General features: G+C 54.3%; 6 protein-coding genes across 6 annotated transcripts; 1 reads left to right on the plus strand and 5 right to left on the minus strand.

The window, feature by feature from the left end:
• Positions 1–133: 133 nt before the first annotated feature.
• Positions 134–1,849, minus strand: K452DRAFT_296660 (uncharacterized protein; the record flags this gene model as incomplete). The annotated part of the gene is made up of 1 exon (XM_033541936.1): positions 134–1,849. One exon carries the CDS (start codon positions 1,847–1,849, stop codon positions 134–136), a length of 1,716 nt encoding a protein of 571 aa, XP_033399372.1.
• A 583-nt stretch (positions 1,850–2,432) lies between these two features.
• K452DRAFT_285691 (uncharacterized protein) lies at positions 2,433–3,856 on the minus strand. Its single transcript, XM_033540153.1, has 3 exons — positions 3,710–3,856; positions 3,573–3,616; positions 2,433–3,510 (listed from the first exon to the last, which is right to left on the minus strand). The coding sequence occupies exons 1-3, from the start codon at positions 3,789–3,791 to the stop codon at positions 2,914–2,916; spliced, it is 723 nt and encodes a 240-aa protein (XP_033399373.1). The 5' UTR covers positions 3,792–3,856; the 3' UTR covers positions 2,433–2,913.
• A 358-nt stretch (positions 3,857–4,214) lies between these two features.
• K452DRAFT_267933 (uncharacterized protein) lies at positions 4,215–5,738 on the plus strand. The gene is made up of 2 exons (XM_033538866.1): positions 4,215–4,442; positions 4,498–5,738. Exons 1-2 carry the CDS (start codon positions 4,322–4,324, stop codon positions 5,478–5,480), a joined length of 1,104 nt encoding a protein of 367 aa, XP_033399374.1. The 5' UTR covers positions 4,215–4,321; the 3' UTR covers positions 5,481–5,738.
• A 206-nt stretch (positions 5,739–5,944) lies between these two features.
• Positions 5,945–6,430, minus strand: K452DRAFT_195382 (uncharacterized protein; the record flags this gene model as incomplete). The annotated part of the gene is made up of 1 exon (XM_033535944.1): positions 5,945–6,430. A coding segment is annotated over one exon (486 nt), but the record flags the coding sequence as incomplete, so codon positions are not given.
• A 2,700-nt stretch (positions 6,431–9,130) lies between these two features.
• On the minus strand, positions 9,131–14,302 carry K452DRAFT_317131 (uncharacterized protein). The gene is made up of 3 exons (XM_033544033.1): positions 13,930–14,302; positions 13,755–13,875; positions 9,131–13,700 (listed from the first exon to the last, which is right to left on the minus strand). Exons 1-3 carry the CDS (start codon positions 14,141–14,143, stop codon positions 9,293–9,295), a joined length of 4,743 nt encoding a protein of 1,580 aa, XP_033399376.1. The 5' UTR covers positions 14,144–14,302; the 3' UTR covers positions 9,131–9,292.
• A 1,484-nt stretch (positions 14,303–15,786) lies between these two features.
• On the minus strand, positions 15,787–17,250 carry K452DRAFT_224082 (uncharacterized protein; the record flags this gene model as incomplete). Its single annotated transcript, XM_033536669.1, has 3 exons — positions 15,787–16,653; positions 16,706–17,115; positions 17,172–17,250. The coding sequence occupies 3 exons, from the start codon at positions 17,248–17,250 to the stop codon at positions 15,787–15,789; spliced, it is 1,356 nt and encodes a 451-aa protein (XP_033399377.1).
• Positions 17,251–17,423: the final 173 nt, after the last annotated feature.

A 17,423-nucleotide genomic window follows, 5' to 3' on the forward strand; every position in this document is an offset into this window, starting at 1 on the left:
GTATCTTAAGAAAAGGGTAAGTGGGAAAGAGAGAGTTGTGAGGGGAGTGAGGGGAGCTCGAGATGGAAGCGAATGGGCGGGCCGAGAAAATTCTTTATCGATAAGAGTTGCTGGCGGGCGTGGCGGGGTGAGCTTAAGCGCCGGGCACTTCGGAGACGATGGCGTCGATGTCTGGCATGGCGTCCACGATGGCCGAGGTCGCGGTTTGCTCGTCCACAATCATCGAACTCGCTGTTGGCTCCTCCACAATGACCGAGCTCGTTGCCTGCTCGTCCTGTACCACGGGCTCGCGCGCCCCGGGTGGCAGCTTTGGCTGCATTTTCGCGAACGCATCGCGCAGGCCTTGCGGTAGCAGCTGGATATTGCTTTCGCCGACACCACCGCTTTGCAGGTCCAGGTAGGACTGGAGCAGCATGAGCGTGACCAGCAGCGCGAAACCCGCGACAAAAAGCGGGACTCCTGTGTTTACTAGCGCGCTTTTTTGAGTCGACAGAACGTAGCGCGAGTAAGGCTTTTTTGGTGCTACCGGCGTCAAGGAGAAGGTATCGACAACGACTGTATTGCCGAGCGAAGTTGATGCCAGCTGTAAGTATTGCGGGCCTGGCCTCTTCGGAGCGGAACCGTTCTTCGATTTGGGTGGCCAAGGAGAATAGAAGGGAGAAAAGACAACTTTAGTCATCTGGAGCGGATGGACGTCCTGGAGAGTGGTGCAGGAGCGGAACCTGCTGATAGTATCTGTTTTGGGACCCGAGTAGTCAAGCGTCCAGACATGGATAGCGATATCGTGACCGGCAATAGCAACAACGACCTGTCGCGCGCCGGTTTCGGGGTCTGCGTCCAGGGAACAAACATCCATGCCACCGGCCGCCTTAATCCTGGTTGGCAGCTTCTTCTTCAATATGACCTCTCCCGGCCCTGTGGGATGCGTGTGAAGGACTAGGAGTTCCGCGCCTTTACGCTGCGGCAGGTTGCAGCACAGAAGAAGATGAGTCGGGGTCAACCAACGGAGGTATTTAATCGTCGGGCGCGGACCGCCCTTGAAGACGTCGGGGAATGGCAGGGTATATGCAGGGACGAATTCATTTGAAGAAGTGACCGAGGTAGCCCTTTTGTTCCTGAAGTCGTAGGCAATGTCGTAGATGAACACTTGCCGGTCAGTGCAGTATGCCACATTGAAATGGCCCTCGGAAGGCTCGTATATGTCGACGTCGTTAACGTCGGCGCCTTCCTTTGGGTGAATCCGGTAAATGACGTCTGCCTCCGAAGGTGCATTGCTCGTCGCGTTGAAGACAACCAACTCCGACTCTGGGTTCAGACCAGTCGCTATTGCGCCGATACGCTTGTGTCCACCGTCACGTTTTTGGGCGGGAGACAACCGCAGCAGGCGCTGGTAGTTATCCTTCTTCACTATCTCATTCTTGGGGGACGTAAACAAAGACGTCTTGCTCAAGAATGAGATGTTGCCCTTGGACTGCTTTTCACTCTTCTTCGACCCTTGTGATTTCTTCTTGGGGTAGGCAACCTGAAAGGCGCGTAGGTGCTGGTTGTTGTCTGCGACACGCTCCTTTTCCGAGGAATTTATACCAGAGAAGGTTATAAGGCCGTCCTTGGAGGCCAAGTTTGCCAGAGTCATGACGGCATCCTCCTGGCTGGTAAGGTCGGCTTCGGCGACCGTGTCGAGAGTCGAGCGAGAAGAGACGTCGAGGAGGCTGATTTTATTGGGGACTCCGCTACGGCCTTCACCTCCTCCTCCGCCAACGAGTAAATATCCTCGATTATAAGGATCGAAGTCGGCGGCGTAGACCGGATAGGAGAGCGTGGCCTTGGTGAAACTGGTGTTGGGTGACATTGGGAGGATGAGGATGGAAGATCAAGGAGATGCGCAGAAGGGTATTAAAGCGAAGAGACAGCGAAAGGACAGGTGGTGAGATTTGCTACCAACTCAGCGTGGATGCGACAATAGGTTGAAAGCTTTGGGATGGCTCGCTGCGAAGCAATTCATGCGACCGAATGTTTGAGGTTCGAGTGACGTAGGTGCTTGGTCGGCCGCTGTCTTGTTGCTGCGTGTTCAGGAGCGTGGCGCGCTGTCGGTGTGCGTGAGCTGGTGCAAGATTGTTTCAACGAGTGCGTTAACCGTTGGGTCGCTGTGAAGACAGGGCGGCTAGAAGAATAATAGTCTTTAAAAAGGCGCGAACTGGAGCGTGTGGAGCAAAGAGCCAAAGCTACGAAAGCTGCGCGCGGTGTTGAGCTGCGACGCGGGGCCGTGCGAGCAAAGTCACATGACCCTCTGAGCATGCCGTAATTGTGTGCCACTACGTGAATAGAAAGTACATATAGACGGAGGAGAGGAGACGAAGGAAGGAGCAAAAGAGTATTCGTCTCCGCGCACGCGATGTAGGAACTATGAAGGATAAAACGGGGCACTAGTCAAGGGCGAGCGAGCAACATATGCATACACATCGTATGTATCTAAGTGTAGTAGACCCTGGCCTTAACCGGCTGGCTGGCTGCGCAGCAGACAGGGCGTGACCTAGTCATATTATCCAGACGGCGCTCACGGACCCGTCCGGGGCCTTTTTTCTGTTTGTGTGGTGCAAGAATTGTTTTCCCCGTCCGCTCCAATGCCGTTGCCATGCCAGATGCCATGATCTCGAGAAACAGAATAGCGTGTGTGAAAGAGAAAGGGAAGAACAGGCAAAAAGACAGACCCACAGGTCTCTTTGCAGCGTCCTGTTCCCATAACCGTCTTAGCTCTTCCGTCTCCACAGAGTTTCAATCAATCCCACCAAAAGAATCGCCGTCGCGTACTGCCAAAGCCAGGCCAGGCGCACCAACTCGTCTTGTGCCTACTGGGCATCTTTCGCGTTTGCCGAAAAAGGAAAAGGGTCGCGGTGTGAAGAGTATGCTTAGCGCTCAGATGGCGGCACCGGGAATCTTGCCCTCCTTGAGCATCTGCTCCAGGCGATCGATCTCCTCGAGCGAACGAGCGCGCTCCAGCGCCTTCTCGACCCTGCCGCGCTCTTCGACCGTGAGTTTGAGGCGCGTGATGGAGTCGGAGGGGCCCGTCGGGGCAGCCGTGGGGATGTCAAAGGTGTTGGTGCGGAGGCCCATGATCTGGTTCGCTAGTGGAGTGGGCTCCTCAGCCGTGCCGAAGAGGGTCTTGGCCTCGTTGCGCTCGACGTCGCGGACGCGACGGTAGTCAAGGAAGCGCACAGTGGGGCAGCGCCAGATGATCCAAAGACGGTAGTTCTCCTTGCTCGCAATCGGGTTCTCCATCAGGACGAGAGTTGTCAACTTCGTCAGCCTGCCCAGCGGGTCCACATCGGCCAGCTCCTTGATGTTGTTCTGCGCGAGGACGAGCGAGTGGAGGCTTGGGAGTGAGGTCGCGATCTGCGGAGAAATCTGCTGGAGGCGGTTGCGCGCGAGCAGCAGCGTTGTCTGGCGCGGGCGGTGCGGGAAGCCGCCTAGGACGGCAATTTCATTGTCGGTGAAGTCGATGCAGTCGCAATCCTGTTATGCGCGTGGGAGGGTCAACAGTGGACGTGGTTGCATGGTGGAGCAGTCCGACTTACGCTAGACGTGGCGCCCAAGTTCTCAATGACTTGAATCCTCTTGCCTGCAGGTCCCAAAGAATGGATTGTATCAGATAGCTCTTTTGAAGTGTAGTATCCGTCCTTTTCAGCACATGCTGCTGCCGGTGGTTACGCACCTCGGAGATCTAACTCGCGCTCGCCGATGGGATTGATGTAGGAGAGGGCATCGCTGATGACTTGGGCCGAAAGGCGAACCATTTTGGCGGAGTTGTCGCGACGATTGGGAGGGGAGGTGTCGGCGAGGCGGGGCGGTTGGCGGAGGTGTTGGGTTGCGCTGCTGTGAGCTAGGTCGCGATTTTCCCAGGTCAAGCTATCTGGGGTCGGCGACACGGCGTTTGCTTTCCACGCATTGCATCATCGCGCGCATTTTCTCTCACTACGGTCTATTCATGAATTGCTTTGTAGGTAGGTGGTCCTTAATATTCCTAAGAGGAAACTACAACTAACTGTGAACTCTACCTTCCCAGCAAAAAAAGAATGCGCGCGTCGACAGCGGAGAAAGAGATGGACCTTGGCGCGGGAGCGGACGCCATTCCGCATGCGACGCTAGCGCCCGCCCGCCGCCGCCGCCGGTTCAAGGAAAAAAAAGTCGCCGCCCGGCCGCGAGACCAACAACCGTCGCGACAATGAGCTCTTGAGTAAATCGCCCTGCGCAAACCTAATGCTGCTGCTGCACTCTTCTGGAATACATCGAAAAAAGAAGAAGCTCCTAGACGGCGGCTGAAACCATGGGCTCCAGCTCCAAGAAGAAGAAAGAGAAGCAAAAGGACTTCCAGAAGCCCAAACTAAAGGTTGGCAAGACCAGGCCAAAGGCCGACAACTTTACCGACACGAGTTTCAAGGCGAGATGTAAGCGGGTCCTTGTCTTGCATCAACCCTTACCCTCAACGCTAACACCCATCAGCAATCGTCGTAACCCAACAGTCACTTCAAACTGCCGCACCCTCGGTCGCCTCGCAGTTTAATCATCAGTTGTCTCTCTTAACTCACAAGTCCGACACGCAAAGGCGAGAATCACTAGCCTACCTCACCGGCGCCATTAACACGGCCCGCGCCCAAAATGCTCCTCTTCCTCAACCCGTCTCCATCATCATCCCGCGCACCCTCGCCCTCATCTACGACAGCTCCAAAGCCGTGCGCGAGCAGCTCCTAAAGCTCTTCCACGCACTCCCGCCCGCCGATGTTCTGCCTCATGTCGAAGAGCTCCTCCGGCGCACCCGTGCCGGCCTAACCAGCATGGCTCTCGACATCCGCATCAACTCGCTCGAAGTGCTCGACTGGCTACTGCAGATCCACCCAGACGAGACAGTTAGCTGCGCGGGTGGCTGGATCCACACCCTCAAGTGCTTCATGTCGCTACTGGGGTGGAAGGACGCGTGGGCAACAACAGCCCAGGAGCGCTGGTCGACGGCATCCATGAGCGGCAACTCGTCCGGCCACGGCGCCAACGCTGACAAGTCCAAGAAGCTGCGCATTCATCAGATGAAGACGCTCGCGGCGTTTCTCAAGGCCGGGCTGGTACTGGACGAGGAGGCCGTCGCAGCCGCCAAGGCGGAACAGGCTGCGGCTGCACGCCGCTGGTTCCCGCTGCACCAGACTCGGTTCCACATGGTGGGGGGCCAGGGCCCGAATGGTTTTGCGCACCTGAACCTGTTTGGCGCGCCAAGGGACGAGGACGCTGACATGTACCGGGATCGCCAGGGCAGGCAGCGAGCGTTTGAGAGGTTGATCCAGCCAGCCACCGAGGCGGGTCTGCCAGGTGCGAAGAAGGAAGGCGGGACGCTTGGAAGGGCTGCTGCTGAGGTAGAGAAGGTCATCTTGGATGGAATGGATGACTACTTCGCCAGCAGCGGGCCTGCACAGTTAGCTAGCGAGCTCGGTGCGTGATCAACTTCCCTTGTCGGTCGAGGGCCTGAATCCAGCTCATGCGCGTCGGTCAAGAGTATGGCAGTATATCTCTCTGCCTCTGGTGGATTGACCCGGCGCGGTGGTCGGTATTTGGGTGCCAGGAAACATCGCTTGTTGTTCTCTTTTAAACAGTACCGCCGGCTTTCACCTGGCAGCTGCAAAGTCTCGGAACGAATACCATGTTTCTGCTCAACATTCTTCATTGTCCATCCTCAACTGTTAATAGGCGGTTAAAATATTTCGCCGCAGTTATGTCCGAGAGTGCAAAATGCGTGAAACAACTCGTCCATTTCAGCGGCATAAGCGGAAGGCTATGTCCAGTCAAGTGCCGGATTGCTGAAGCCCCCTCCGTCCTCGTTGACGATAATCGTGGCAGCGATCTGATAACGAGCAACCATCATGTTACGCTCACTAGCATCGTAGAGGGTTCGGTGGATGTCGAGGCCTTGGACGGTGGATAAGGCAGTCATGCAGGCAAAGACTCCACAGTCGCTGCCATTCTGTTGGCGTGGGCTATTGTGGTCGCGGACGATCGTCCATTCCTCTTCTTTGTATAGCTTTCCCAGGCTGGCCATGACCCATTCATGAGCCGTCCTGATGAAAGGTTCGGCATTGCCGTGAAGAGAGTCAAAGTACTCAATTCTTCGTCTGGTTCCGGAAATAATGAGTAGGCGCCAATGGTGGTGTTCGCATATAGGGATAAACACGGCTTCGCACTCGAGGAGACGGCCATTGTTGAGTCTGGCACGGTTGTCCCAGCTAAGGACACCTTTAACTCCTTTCTTCGCTGTCTGGAACCAAAATGACTGATAGTTGTGAAACGGCGGGGCCTTGCCCGCCTTCTTGTCGGCAGCCGTATAGCCAAGCTTCTGCTGGGCATGCTTTACCAGGTCGCCAAGATAGGTATTGACGATCTCATCATTGAGCCACTGCACGTTCGGGACAAGAGTTTTGAGATCCTGGACCGTCATGTTGGTCCGTAACTGATGGGTACTCCTTTCATGGAGCTTCTTCTCCACACCTGCTGCCTCGGCAGCGTTAAGTTTTCGAATTAGCTTTGCGGCCCGCTCGGCCTTCAGAGCAGCTTCAGCTGCTTTCTTTGCGGTTTCAACCGCTGCTGCCTCCTCAGCCGCCTTGCGCGCAGCCTCTTCCGCGGCTTTCTTGGCTGCTCTTCTTTCGGCCTCCCGCTGGCGTGCCTTCTCCGCATCCTGCTCTGCCTTGATTGCGGCTTGCTTGGCCCTGCGTGCTTTTGAGACTTCCTTTAAAGCTCGCGCCTCTTGCAGTTCTTCTTCCGTACAATAGAGCTGTAGTTTGTCGTCTTCATCGTCGCCAAAGATCTCGTCAAGGGTTTTGGACTGAGCTCCACGAAGATTTGTGATCGTAGGCAGGCCCCCATAACGGCGGGTTCCAAACGGAAGAGGCGCTAAGTCTTCCGTAGCGGGCGGACTGGGTGGAAGAGCTATATCCTCCGGCTTTCGAAGAGGTTCATCTGCCGCAATTTTCATATGCTCCATACCGGCTCCAACGGTGTCAACATGCTCATCCGATTGATTGGATAGGGTAGCCTTCCCCTCTTGAACGAGATCGACGCTCTCAGGGTTGCTCTCATCGGATTCAGATGAAGACTGCGGAGAATCCTCATCGTATGTGGTAATAGGGCCTCCGCCACTAACAGAATGGGCTGTCCCATCGCCAACAGCTGCCGAACCGGAGATGTTTACATGTGCGCTGTGCACCTCATATACCCTATCATCGAGACGAGGCTGGGTGAGTTGGAGGAGAGCGTCGGCATCGGCATTCTTAGGTTTTGTAGTTGGCAAGTATGTGCTGATTGTTGGTCTCTTAGAGATAGGTTTTGTCGGGCCTTTAAACGGGAAAGTGCGCTTGTCTTGTATATGGCGAGAGAAACGCCTTCTAATGCTTGACACTTGCTCCGGGGACTCTCTAGCTGCCACGGGGGCTTTAAGTTTTGAAGTAGCATCTTTGTGTTTGGGGATTTCCTTCGAGGGGGTATTGAGTTCGCGGGATGGTTTAAGAGGACGCCTCACGCTTTGTGGTGTTGAGGGCCATGCGCCAGGCATAGCTACAGCCCGACGCTTGCAGCCTTGCGCGGGAGTTGCCATTATATGAATTGGTTGGGAGGCTTGGCTGCAGAGACACTCGGGCAGGAATTTCGTGAAGCCGCTGGTTGAGGCAGCATACATGAAGTACGTGCCTACAGTTGTCATGATGTAAGAAAGCGCTCGAGGCAAGCGGTAGGTGGAAGGTTCGATCGTGTGGATATGCACATTGACCGAACGCTGAGCAGGTACCTGTCCGTGCTGGACCTACGTAGATAGATCAGCTCTGTTTCTCCAATAGATCCTGGCCGGGCACAGGGACTGCCAGCCAGAAAATAGCCTTTCCGCGACGTACCTGCCCGGAGCTTGGCAGAGCACCGCTCATAAAGAAGCGGCCACCTTCAGGAATATGCGAGGCATCATTTCTGAACTCCTCAAAGCTGCGTTTGGGAGAGTCCCTCTGGGCAGGTGCTGGATGCGGTGCTGGATGATACCACAAAGGCTTTGTAGCTGGGCGAGGTCGGAAGAGAGTTTGTGGAGATTTGCGGGATTCTTTAGGGAGAGAGACATGTGCCGGCGTACCAGTGTATGACCAGCTCTATTCAAATCATATTGTCAGTGAATCCTAGGTGAGTGACAGGTTTGCGCAGCCAGAGTGGGGGTGACGTACCATGTCGCTCCTGTCGGGGTCCAGTGTCGCATTCGCAGTCGCGGCGGAAGGCGCAACACCATCGGGCTTGGTGAAGGACCAGTCCTAGGCACTATTAGTACGTACGCGACAAAGGTTCAAAGATTAAATGGAGATGCGCCTACCATTTCGGAGTAGTCCTCCATGATAAAAGCCAAAGGTTGTTGACAAGAGCATCAAGCGACCGCGACGCGGGGGAGAGGGGTGCGAAAAGCGTGGAAATCAGCCGGGCGGATGGTAGAGGACATGAGAGAGAAGACGTGTTAAGGCGGTAGATGAGCGAGTCACGTACCGCGACCGGGATGGGGATGGCAGACGTGGGGTTCTGGGGAGAAGGAAAGATGAAGGAGCGAGCGTCTGACGCCAAAGTCAAGAACGCGCCGCGCTAAATATTTCACCGCCTTCGGCGCGATCCGCACGTGCGCGCGTCCGACGAATCTCTGCCAGGGTGTCAGGGTGCCAGGGTCCAGCAGGTACCTTTTTTCTTCATATGGACATGGTCTCCTCCGTCTTCCCCATCTCGAGGCTCGATTCTTGTGCTCTATATACACAAAAACCACACCCTCGCAATCCATGTTCCATTGTCTTCAGACTCGCGAATTTCACGGCTTGCCGTTTCCGGCCGCACGCAACCCAATCTCTCTGTTGAGCAAAGAAGGCGGCTTGGGAGGCGCAAGCGGGCTTTTCGGGCATCCTTTTGCTCGAGTCTGCGCCTCTCCCGCCGCGGCCTAAACGTCGATCATTGCGCCACATCCCCGCGTCGCATCCGTGGTTCATGGGGCAGGTAACGTCATCGATAAACGTCAACTGATTGTCAGGTTGACGCTAGATTTGATTTTGCCTAACAGCGGATGCTTGGCCCGTTCACTACTCCTACGATTAACTATATGCAAGAGAGCAACAGCACATCGCAAAACAACAATCACTCACGCAGTACAAATGCAATACATGCGCAAAACATGACATTCTAAGAGCCATCATTCAATCCGCATCATCTCAATATCTATCACCAACTCTTTCTCACACGCCTGATACCAGCCTTTCTACTGGAACACAAACACCACACCCGACCTGTCCACGCTGATCACCATGCCATACGGCTGCTCCAACAGGGCCACATCCGAAATATTGTCCAGATGGCCTCTAAGCAACTGATGCTGCTGCAAACTCCTTAAATTCTCTCTGCTGCCACGTCCAGACGTCTGACCCCGGCGTGCAGGAGACGGGCTCGCAGCCGCCCTGCTACTACCCTGCTTTCCCTTGCCCGAGGGATCATTGTCGGGCAAGTGCGGCTGTGGCCGGAAAATCTTTTCCTGCACGATCGCCGTCTCAGGGTTGGGTGCCGAGGGCGGTAGTGTCGTGTATGCGGGCTTCGAGTCCTCGGGTTCCAAACCGGATACTACGGCTGAGTTTTCTGGTCGGCTGGTGTCCCAGTAACGGACTTTCCAGTCGGGGCCGGTGCTGAGCAGGAAGTCATTGCCATCATCGGAGCCTAGAGCTAGGCTGCGAACACTGCGGTCCGCACCGCTACCGCTGGTGGACTCGATAGATGCGGCGAAGCGACCAAGCATACCGCCTGGGCGCTCCTCATCTAAGTCGAGGAGGGTGTAGTTCCGGGACGAAGACGTCTCCTTAAACACACTGGTCCGGTATACGGCTGTGCAAATGACCTTCTCCAAGTCCCAGACTGTTATGTCCGCGCTTCCAGTGCCACCCGAAATGATGAACTTCGGCTTGCGTGATGACTTGACATGCTGCAGGGTAATACGGTGGATGGGTGCTCCACCTGGGAAACCCCAAGCTCGGAGGCGCATTTTGAAACGTAGGTCCCAGAGATCGAGAACGCCGTGAGTGGTGCCGAGCAGAAGCCAATGATGCTTGCGATCCGTAACGAAGCATGCAGGCGCACCATGGTGCAGAGGATTGGACAAGGTGTAGAGGGTGCTCATCGTGCGCAGGTCTAACGCGATGACATCCGAAGTATTCGTCGCCAGCAGCAAGACAGATTGGTTTTCGGACTTGTAGTGGTGCGACCAGACGGCGTGTTGACCTTTCTCCAACTTATGATCCCGTAGAACCTTGAGCTTTCCGTAGCGGGTGCTGACACCAGCGCCGCTCTGGATCTCGCTGTAGTCGATTTTGACAACTTGCACGCTGCCATCGTCGCCAGTGCTGACGAAGCAATGTGTATTTTCCACGAATGTTAGACTTGTGATCTTTACCTTGTCCGCATGCTTGTGTGTTGCACGTGAGCGATGGGTGATGTTACGTTCAAGGCGCGATGCATCCCAAACTTTGATTGTTCCGTCGTCCGAACTGGTAATGAAGAAGGCGTGGTCTGGCGAAACAAGGACTCGGGAAATGCCCGCTGTGTGTTCTCCCATCATAGCGACAAGAGTACCTTCAGGCCGCCATGGTGTTGATGTTGGCTGACCACTTCCCCGTTTGATTGGCTGTCTCCGGCTGATTGGGTTCACCAGTGGACCAAATTCGACATTGTCGACAGGGAAGTTCTCGAGATAGACGGAATCAAGAAGTCTGAGAATAGTCGGGTCATGGCCGGTATATGAATGCGCTGCTTGGAACTTGATTTTCTCTGGATCGTTCTTGTGTTGTTCTTGGGCGATTGCAAGAGGAGATTTGGAGCGTCCAGTTATCTCGTCTCGTCCTTCAGCAACACTATCAACCTTGCCGAAGGCATTGGCTGATGTAGTTCCGGTTTCTGCGTTAGCTTTACTGCCTGTCTGGCCTCTGTGCATCAGACTCATAGCACTGGACCTTCTATCCGAGTTGTGTTCGTGCCTAGAAGTGATGGAAGATGGAGAGCCGACTATTTCGTTATCTCTGGCACGTATCCGCGGAATCTGAACGCTGATTCGACGGTTTTCAGAATCAGAACTGGGCACATCCGGAGGGCTTTGCGCTCCTCCTGGTGAGGGAGACAGCGAGGGTGACCTAAGCGGCGTGGGTCTTGCTTGTGTTTGGTCATCTTGCGCCTGGCGTTCGAGGTGGCTGTTGATGTGCGACCTTCTCCTTCTCGAGAGTGCATCTTCAGCCGGCGCTGAAGCATCACGCAATGCATCTGCAATCGTGTTCGGCATGTTGACTTCCGATTTTCTTCTTTCAGTAACCACTTCATCGAAAATTGTCTGATTGTGATCGAAGAAAATTGTCTGTGGAGTGATTCCAAGATCTTTGAGAGGGATGATAGTGTTGAACTTTGACTGAGGTGTGTCCTTGTTATCTTGCTTTCTGCGATGGGCGACGCGCCAGATATACTCGCGAAGAGCTACTAGCTTGAATTCATCTTCGTGAGTCATGCCAGCATTCCGCAGCTTCTTGAGCCATTGCTCATCTTCGTCGTTTTTGGGTATCTTGCTAAGAGTCTTGGGGCCCAGTTCCCTGCCCGAAATAGCTGGTACAGTCTCCTCAATGGCACTGAAAGAGAAAGTCCGTTGTTCTCGTGCTGATCTCCAGAACAGGCCTTTATCAGCCGATGTAACCCATGTTTGAGCCATGTCGAGCACGAGCCTAGAAATAGGCTTGTGCAAATTTTCCAATAGCTTCAGTTCAGTAATTACTGAGGGCTTTATCTTCATGTAGGGCTGTATAAGTGGCATGATGATGCTGTGGATGTCTGCAATCGAGAGGTATTTTGTGGCAGAGGAAATAAACTCTGCTGCCGCCTCGCGAATCCATACGTTGGGGTGCATCGTTAGTCGAGCAACGATATCTACCAGTTCCCAGGTTCTGGAGCGTTGAAATAGACCGAGTTCCGCCATTGCAGATAGTGACCGGAGCACTTTCTCTACAACAAACTCTTCTGGGTCGGTTAATGCTTGCACCATAAGTGGAAGGATGAATTCTTCCAAGCTAGCACCACCAACGTAGGTCGCCACGCCTACGATTGTTTCGAAAAAAGCACACTTTAGCATCCAATCTCGATCATTGAGATAAGTGTTGAGATGGCTAAGGATTACATCGTTGGCTTTAGTGCTTCCAAAAAAGACGCAGAGACTGGATACTGAGCCCAAGAAAGCACGGCGCACCGATGGGTCGCTATCAGTGAGCAATGCTTTGGTTTGGATCTCGAACTTGGAAATAAGATCTTCGCGGGATATGTCGAACAAAGTTTGATACGTTGAACGGCTCATGACATCCTCCTCCGCCTCCGGGTCGTTCGTTGGGAGTGATCCATCAGCCCGAAGGGCTTGCATCATATCTAGAAACCTAGACGCAGTGGTCGCCAGTGTAGCCAAACACGAAGCATATGTTGCGCGAAGGAGTGGACTTGGCTCGGATTTGTGTCCCGGAAGAAATGGATCCAGTCGCGGAAGAACGTATTCAGGAAAGACATAAGCGTTAATGGGCGAGACGACCGAAACCATTGCGAGAACTTGTGTCATTGTACGAAGCGCTGCGACTCTGACAAGCTCGGTTTTATCGTTGAGTAGAACCGTCACATACGGAAGAATGCGGTCAAGCTTTGCCTCGTCCGTGATTCTTTCGGCAAACGCCAAAAGAAGCTCGCATGCTCGAATTCGCGCAGTGGCTCTGGCGGTGCTCCGCAACGAGCCAACCACAAGGGTGAGGAAGATGAGAGTGCCGTCATCCACCTTATTGTTGGCAGAACCTGATGCTTGATGCCGGTAATTTGGAATATCGATGTGGAGAGGAAACAGATTGCTGCGCAATGAGAACGCATTACCGATGGTCCTACGGTTGGCATTCTCCATATCATAACCCAGGAAATAGGATATCTTGTCAAAGTCATTGTAGACCTTATCAATTCTCTCATCAGCCTCTCCAAAGTTTTCGTTGCCAGCAGTAATAGGTCCTCGGCCCGCGGAGGGATCCGTAATCGAATACATATACTGGTGAAGGAAGCTGGAGAAGTAATCTGGGAATGCTCTCCGACGCCAGAAACTAAGACATTCCTCTGCTGAATATCGTCCATTTGGATCGAGCTTGATCATATGCGATACCATCTCGCGGATATCTTTGTCATCTATTTTCTGGAGATGTGTATGGTACGGGTCGTATTCTCCCTGGCGGTACTTGAAAAGCTGGCTCAAGGAGAAAATGGGAGTTTCAAGGAACAACTCTGCTATGACGCAACCGACACTGAACATGTCCATGGCCCAGTCTACCTGGCCGGAACCATCAGGCTGAGATCCAGCACTAAGGAACCGTTCCGGAGCTAGATAGCACGTGCGCCGGCCGGAGGTGTCGAAGTAGAAAGAAAAGTCAGCCGGATTGTCTTCCGGCAGATAAGTGGGCTTGAATGATGAAGAAAAGTCGGTCAAGTAGAGCCAGTTCCATGAAGTGACCAACAAATTTTCTGTCTTGATGTCTCCATGATGGATGTTGCGAGCATGGCAATCCCTTACAGCGCATAGCAGCTGGAAAGCGAGCCATTTCTTCTCGACGTCTTCGAGGAATGGACGGGTACTGCCACTATTAGCATCTCAGAGGTCTCTGCTCTGAGCAACTTGGATGACACACCTAATGCGATCATAAAGGGAACTGTGGATAAACTGCCGGACAAGATAACCATTGGTACTAGTCTCTAGGATGCGATGGTACGCCAGGGCGTTTGGCACCTCAGAGAGGAGCTTTCGTTCATCTATTTGGCAGGTTAGGTCCGGGTTCCAACTCAGAGCGGTAAGTAAGATCTTACCCAGCAATGCCTTGACATATTCATCTAGTTTCATGCTCGCATAAGGCTTCATAACAACCTTTGCGACAACCAGTCCATCCTTGTGCCGACCGCGGACGCATTTCATAAAGCGCGCATTGCCCAGTGACTTCTCATAGGTCAAGTCGGCAAGCTCTGGCACGTCAATACCGGCAGCCCCGGCCGACAGGGTGGTGAGTGAGTAACCTTGACCCATGATGCGTCACGTATTTGGCCGAGTGAGCGAGCGGTGGGCTAGTAGGTTGGGACAACAAGTCACATGGCTGGACGCCCTCAGCGACACGGAGGTTTGAGTCTTTTGGCGCAGACCAGAGAGAACAGTAGGGTCCAGGGAGGTGTGAGATGTCGCGCAGTGACAAGGCAGGCCGTCGTTTGCGCGACTGCTGGCGACGAGAGGGTGCATCATAAGCCGAGACCAACCCCAGGCCGGCTAAACTTGCCGCAGGGCGGAGCCGACGCCACGTACATACCTTCGACCTCCCTCCTGCGACGAACTCCGCCCCACCCTACCAACACCCGGATCTAGGCATCGACTCACATCGCAAAACTTCTATGAGGCAATAGTCTGAGAGACCGATCAATATTGAGATCGTCAGGCAAAGGAGGCGGGTAATGAGATATTCTGAAGGCAGAGCCTCAAAGGGCATAGTAAGCGGACACAACACTAGAAGGTCTCGGGTAATTTATCTTTATGATTTGTTTTGTCCTCTCCTTGGTCGCCTCTTAAATGAGGGCCACTATACCTACCAGTAGTTCCTTTTTATAGAAAAGAAGGCGAAGTGGTATGCATATATGGAAATAAAGGGACACGTCCGGTGCGGAATTTTTTTTACGAGGGCACGAGTAGGTAAGAAGGTGTAAGGTTAACTCATATTCATACAGAATTGACACCTTGTGGGATGAGCAACATATATATATCCAGGGCCCAACAGGACAGTCACTGGCAACATCACGCACGCACAAACATGCACACCCAAAAGCGCCCGTCCACAATATATTCGTTCCATCCACGCATTGCGCCGCTTCGTGCAGCGCGCAGCCCGCCCGCCTGCCAGTCTCCACAACCGAGCAGCCAACGCCTGCCCGGCCGCATGCAGAGTGTCTGTCTATATGCCGACGCTAAGAGGAAGAAGTAAAGGACGAGGTTATGGGATGCTTCCCCGACGTAATGTTCTGGCGCCACCGCCCCATGATGACACCGTGTGTGCATATATATCTCGCCCCTGAGACCCGTCGTGTATGAGATGTGCGCCGTGCCTTGCCTTGCCTTTATAACGCCTTGTTTTTTTCGAGGGTGAAAGACGCAGAGAGGCAGAGATGCGTCCGGAGCGGATCGCGGCTGCAGCGCTTGCGTTGCATTCTCTTGGCTATCTCTCGCGTCCAAATGATGACAAAAGGGGGTCGGGGTGATAATAGATAAAAAGAGAAACAAGAAGGGAGTCAAAACACAAAAGACGAAAAGAAGAGTAAGCCGCCCAAGTCGTGACTTCAGATTCCCCCAAATGCTGCCGAGTGATGCCTGCCTGTCCCAGTCCATGCGAGACTGCCGTGGCAGTCGCTTGATGCAAGAAATTCACGCTTGATGAAGGCGCGAATCTGTCAGAAAAAGGAAATGGAAAAAAAGGAAGATGTGACAACAAGAACACTATGTTTAACGCCGTCGCCATGCTTTCGCTATAAACACCAATGCGCGAGGAAAACAATCAAGAAGATGGCCCCTGCGGGCGCACGAAACCCGAGCATGAGTGCGGCCAAGGGAGATGATGTTGTGATGAGGGTATCAAAGACTTGTGTGTCGTGAGGGTGGGTCATGCCGCTCGATGTGTGAGTGGATAGGTTTTAGACGTAAAGCTCCTTGATGCCAGCAGTAGGAGGAGACGTGCCATTGGACTTTGTGATGATGGGAAGCGTGGTTGTTGCCGGAGACTTGCTTGCGGCCTTCTGGCGCTCTTTACGAGCAGCTTTCTGAGCCTGCTTCTTCATGTCTTTTTGCTGACGAGCCGAGACTTTTTTCGTCTGCTGTGGACCAAGCTGCTTCTGCTGTGTCTTGGCAGCCGCTTGGACAGCTGCTAGCTCTTCTGGAGGTCTGGGCATAGTGAGTCTGATCCGCCTGGGACCTTGCTGTGGCTTAGGTGAAGGTGGCGCTGGCGGCTCTTCGGCATCCGAGTGCGACGGTTGCTCATCGTCGGAATCAGGAGCCTCAAGAGCTGTCGACTGTGGAGTGCCTGGACCACTCGACCTAGGCGAGTCGGTGCTGGCAGTGGAAAGCTGCGAGCCGTCTTGGGCAGCGAGGTGGGAGATGAGACGGTCCTGGTGAGATTTGTGCTTTGTAGCACGGTTCAATCGCCGCTCTCTCCTCTTGTTAGGGCCGTAAATGTCATCGTCATCGCTGTCGGGCTCCCGCTCAATGCTGGAGCTCTCTTGAGCAGACGAAGTGTTGCCTGCATCGTCGTCGAGCAGCTGGGAGACGGCATTATTGACGTCACCCTTGCATTCTTCAAGAGCCTTCTTGATGGTAAGCTTGTCCGTCAAGAACGGGAGAGACTTTGACACAACCTCAATCTGCCATGGTAGGACCATTGAAGTGTTTGCCAGCCTTTCTTTTTGCTTTTGCTCCGTGCCAGGGCTGATGGCCCGCATCCTGACTTCCGGAGGCCCGGTGTGGGGCCCGTTGAGATTTCGTATAGAAGAATAATGCTCCCAGTTCTGCGACAAAGTCAGCCACGGCATCCGAAGCAGCCCATGCGTGCCAACTCACGTGGTATGCGATGTGAAGAACCTGCCTGGCGTCGGCCTCGGCCTTGGGCGAGATGACATAGGCAAAATCCCTCTGATATATTTTGACGTCGAGGTTGTACGTCTCGGCAAAGGCCTGGATCTCGATGTTGTCACCCCAGGTTCCGCCTCGCGCCATGGACTCGAGGTGCTGCTCAAAGGCATGGTCGATCTCGTCGGGCGTGGGCGATAGTGAGGCGGCGGGGGCGGAGTAGGTGCCAACATTTTTTCTTTTGGGGTTTCTACGGGTGCCGCCGCCGGGGTTGACGACGATGAACTGCTTGTAGTAGTCGGCGTGCGAGCGCATGTGCTGAACGGTGTCGAGGCGGATTTGCAGGTGCTGGGCCGGGTCGCCGTACATTTGGTCGGACAAGGCATTGAACAAGCAGTTACCTGGGGACAACGGTTAGCCCAATGGGCGCGGGGAAGAGCGGGGCGGGGGAGCGTACCATCGCCCAGGATGTCTGCGGCGTACAGGCCCATGGCGGCCAGCAGAGGGAACTCGTCGTCAGAATTGCGAGAGGGCATTTTGGCAGCGGGAGAGACAGGGCTAGCAGGAGTGCAGCATCGAAGGGGCAGGGCGAAACCAAGGGTGAGAGGCGGAGGAGAGGGCGGAGGGACGGCGGGAGGGGAGAGAGGAGGGGGCGGCGACGTGGAGGATGGGAGCCGCGTCTCGCTTTCACAGCAACAGCTTCACTGTT

The sequence above is a fragment of the Aplosporella prunicola genome (genome assembly GCF_010093885.1).
Source record: "Aplosporella prunicola CBS 121167 unplaced genomic scaffold K452scaffold_8, whole genome shotgun sequence".
NCBI lineage: Eukaryota > Fungi > Ascomycota > Dothideomycetes > Botryosphaeriales > Aplosporellaceae > Aplosporella > Aplosporella prunicola.

Coding starts and splice junctions, on each gene's coding strand:
- K452DRAFT_267933 (XM_033538866.1), top strand. CDS start 4,322: ATGGGCTCCAGCTCCAAGAAGAAGAAAGAGAAGCAAAAGGACTTCCAG. Junction 4,443..4,497: donor CACGAGTTTCAAGGCGAGAT/GTAAGCGGGTCC, acceptor AACACCCATCAG/CAATCGTCGTAACCCAACAG.
- K452DRAFT_317131 (XM_033544033.1), bottom strand. CDS start 14,143: ATGGGTCAAGGTTACTCACTCACCACCCTGTCGGCCGGGGCTGCCGGT. Junction 13,876..13,929: donor ATATGTCAAGGCATTGCTGG/GTAAGATCTTAC, acceptor CCTGCCAAATAG/ATGAACGAAAGCTCCTCTCT. Junction 13,701..13,754: donor TCCCTTTATGATCGCATTAG/GTGTGTCATCCA, acceptor TAATAGTGGCAG/TACCCGTCCATTCCTCGAAG.
- K452DRAFT_285691 (XM_033540153.1), bottom strand. CDS start 3,791: ATGGTTCGCCTTTCGGCCCAAGTCATCAGCGATGCCCTCTCCTACATC. Junction 3,617..3,709: donor GCGCGAGTTAGATCTCCGAG/GTGCGTAACCAC, acceptor TGGGACCTGCAG/GCAAGAGGATTCAAGTCATT. Junction 3,511..3,572: donor ACTTGGGCGCCACGTCTAGC/GTAAGTCGGACT, acceptor CGCGCATAACAG/GATTGCGACTGCATCGACTT.